Here is a 3,295-nt window from a genome sequence, read left to right on the forward strand (position 1 = left end):
TCTGCCCTATACAGTCGAATTTGGGATATAACAGTCCTGTGTGCATTTCAGAATAAAAACTTATGTAGAACAGAAAAAAATCGATATATTATTTTTTAATTTTATTATTATTTTTTTTAACTTACATTGCGGGCCGCCAGGAATGTTTCTGCGGGCCGCCATTGGCCGCACTCTGAGAACCAATGTGGTAGAGTAACACTGAGGTTTAAGGCCCCCCCCCCCTCGCCCCCCCCAGGTGCTGAACGAGGCGGTGGGGGCCATGATGTACCACACCATCACGCTGACCCGCGAGGACCTGGAGAAGTTCAAGGCTCTGCGCATCATCATCCGCATCGGCAGCGGCTACGACAACATAGACATCAAGGCCGCCGGGGAGCTGGGTGAGACACACACACACACACACTGAGACACACACACTAAGACACACACACTAAGACACACACACACACTGAGACACACACACTGAGACATATACACACACACTGAGACACACTGAGACACACACACACTAAGACACACACTGAGACACACACACACTGAGACATACACACTAAGACACACACACACACACTGAGACACACACACACACACACTAAGACACACTGAGACACACACACACACTAAGACATACACACACACACACACACTGAGACACACACACACACACACACTGAGACACACACACACACACACACACACTGAGACATACACACTAAGAGACACACACACAGACACACTGAGACATGTACACTAAGACACACACACTGAGACACACAGAGACACACACACACACACACTGAGACATACACACTAAGACACACACACAGACACACACACTAAGACACACACACACACACACACACACAAACACTAAGACACACACACACACACACACACACACACACACACACTGATAGACAATCATGGCGGATGTGAGGAATAACATGAACATGATAACATTTCAGGACGTATATTGTTCTTCAATATTCGTTATACTCCTTTTCCATCTTTCTCCAAAAAAATCCTAATAAAATGCAAAGGAAACCGACAGGGTATACAGGCCATTCACATATATATATATAAAACATTTCATCGGGGACGTCACTGCAATCCACTCGCTGCGGCCCACAGATTGGAAACGGCTATAGTCCCACCCAAGGGGAATTCTGGGAAATCTTCCAAGGGTTTAACGCGCTATGCATGTAGAGGATGTATATTTTTATTGATATAAAACGTATGGCGTAAAGATAATGAGATATGATGTCAGTGGTAACATATGCAACAGTAAATAATAGAATACACTGAATACATTCCCATTTGGATCTGAAACCGGTTTTATGGGTAGGATGTGATGTCATTCATACTACTCTGTTGTGTAGTTGTGTAGCTCTTATATCGTGAATAACACAAAATTCAACTATTTATGTATCCGACACAAGTGTAGTGAATTAGTCTCTTGGGAGTCTGGTCGAATGAATGTTCCACATTTCCTGTGGGGATTAATAAAATACTTCTTATGGTTTCTCGTAAAATGGGAAACAATCTGAGCACATTAATAACAGAGGTAGAAAGTAAAAACACAATAGACTTTAAAAAAAAAGTAAAACGTAAGATAAAGATCAGAAGGCAACAACTATTACAATATCTCAATCTACTCCACTGGAATATTGTATCAAGTAATTGAATTAAGTTCAGATAAGCTTTATTAATTAACAAATTAAGTAGTAATTAGTTAACGGATGTAACAGTCCTGCCACTATCTACAGTGGGACCTTCTCTGGGGTTCCGGGTTTGAACCCCAGTGTCCACTGCCCCCGCTGCCCCGTACCCGTTGAGCAAGGCACCTCACCGTGAGGCGTCTTGCTCAACGGGTTCAGGTGGAGAGTGAGGTTTGAACCCCGATGTCCACTGTTCCCTTGTCCTTTGAGCCATTGAGCAAGGCACCCCAGCCCTCTACCTCTGTCTAATCGTCCCTCTCTGTTCACTCTTAAAACCAGCCTGGAAATCCAGAGTTCTCACCAGAGCACAATTTGAATCTTTTGCTCAGCGAGTCACTCTGGGAACCAGCAACATACTCACTCCCCGATTGCCCAAACCCAGAACATTAACCAATCACATCGGTGCATCTGATACAGGCGGGGCGCCAAAAGCGTCGCTGTTTTACCGACCGGATACGGCAAGCGTCTTATCTATTGGTTAGCTCCGCTGGTCTGGATACGTCCCGTCCCCCCCCCCCTCCCTTGTAATCTCCTGATTGGTCGTAGTGTTATCCAATTGCGGTACAGTGATATCTTCAAACGCACGCTCGGTTCCGCCCCCTCGAGTTCTCGTGACTCGTTCTCCAGACCCCCCCCTACAGCGTTCTAGTAGACGTGGCTCTGGACCCTCCAGGCTATTTTAAAACAGCGACGTGCAAAAACCAAAAAACAACAAAAACAAACAAAACAAACTAAACCCATGAGTCCCGTCTCCCCCCCCCCCCCCTCCCCTCCCTCCAGGCATCGCCGTGTGCAACATCCCGTCGGCGGCGGTGGAGGAGACGGCCGACTCCACGCTGTGCCACATCCTCAACCTGTACCGCCGCAACACCTGGCTGTACCAGGCGCTGCGCGAGGGCACGCGCGTGCAGAGCGTGGAGCAGATCCGCGAGGTGGCGTCGGGCGCAGCACGCATCCGGGGGGAGACGCTCGGACTCATCGGCTTCGGTGAGTGGAGAGAGAGAGGGGGGGGGGGGATATAATGAGGAGAGGGGGGAGAGATAATGAGGAGAGGGAGCATGAAGAGTAGAGGGAGCATAATGAGTAGAGGGGGAGAGATAATGAGGAGAGATAATGAGGAGAGGGAGAGATAATGAGGAGAGGGAGCATGAAGAGGAGAGAGTATAAAAAGGAGAGGGAGCATAATGAGTAGAGGGAGTACAGACAGTAGAGGTGATAATGAGTAGAGGGAGTACAGACAGTAGAGGTGATAATGAGTAGAGGGAGTATAGACAGTAGAGGTGATAATGAGTAGAGGGAGTATAGACAGTAGAGGTGATAATGAGTAGAGGGGGTACAGACAGTAGAGGGGATAATGAGTAGAGGGAGTACAGACAGTAGAGGTGATAATGAGTAGAGGGAGTACAGACAGTAGAGGGGATAATGAGTAGAGGGAGTACAGACAGTAGAGGGGATAATGAGTAGAGGGAGTACAGACAGTAGAGGGGATAATGAGTAGAGGGAGTACAGACAGTAGAGGGGATAATGAGTAGAGGGAGTACAGACAGTAGAGGTGATAATGAGTAGAGGGGGTTATA

General features: G+C 47.3%; 1 protein-coding gene across 1 annotated transcript in view; it reads left to right on the forward strand.

The window, feature by feature from the left end:
• Window positions 1-235: 235 nt before the first annotated feature.
• LOC311371298 (C-terminal-binding protein 2-like) overlaps window positions 236-3,295 on the forward strand; it is a gene marked incomplete at its 5' end in the record, with an annotated part of 9,474 nt that continues 6,414 nt past the window's right edge. The window contains 2 exons of the mRNA XM_084489455.1: window positions 236-380; window positions 2,499-2,705. Coding sequence (XP_084345581.1) covers window positions 236-380; window positions 2,499-2,705 — 352 coding nt within the window. The remainder of the gene's footprint in view (window positions 381-2,498; window positions 2,706-3,295) is intronic.

The sequence above is a fragment of the Micromesistius poutassou genome (assembly GCF_964030765.1).
Source record: "Micromesistius poutassou genome assembly, contig: SCAFFOLD_1058, whole genome shotgun sequence".
Taxonomy (NCBI): Eukaryota; Metazoa; Chordata; class Actinopteri; order Gadiformes; family Gadidae; genus Micromesistius; species Micromesistius poutassou.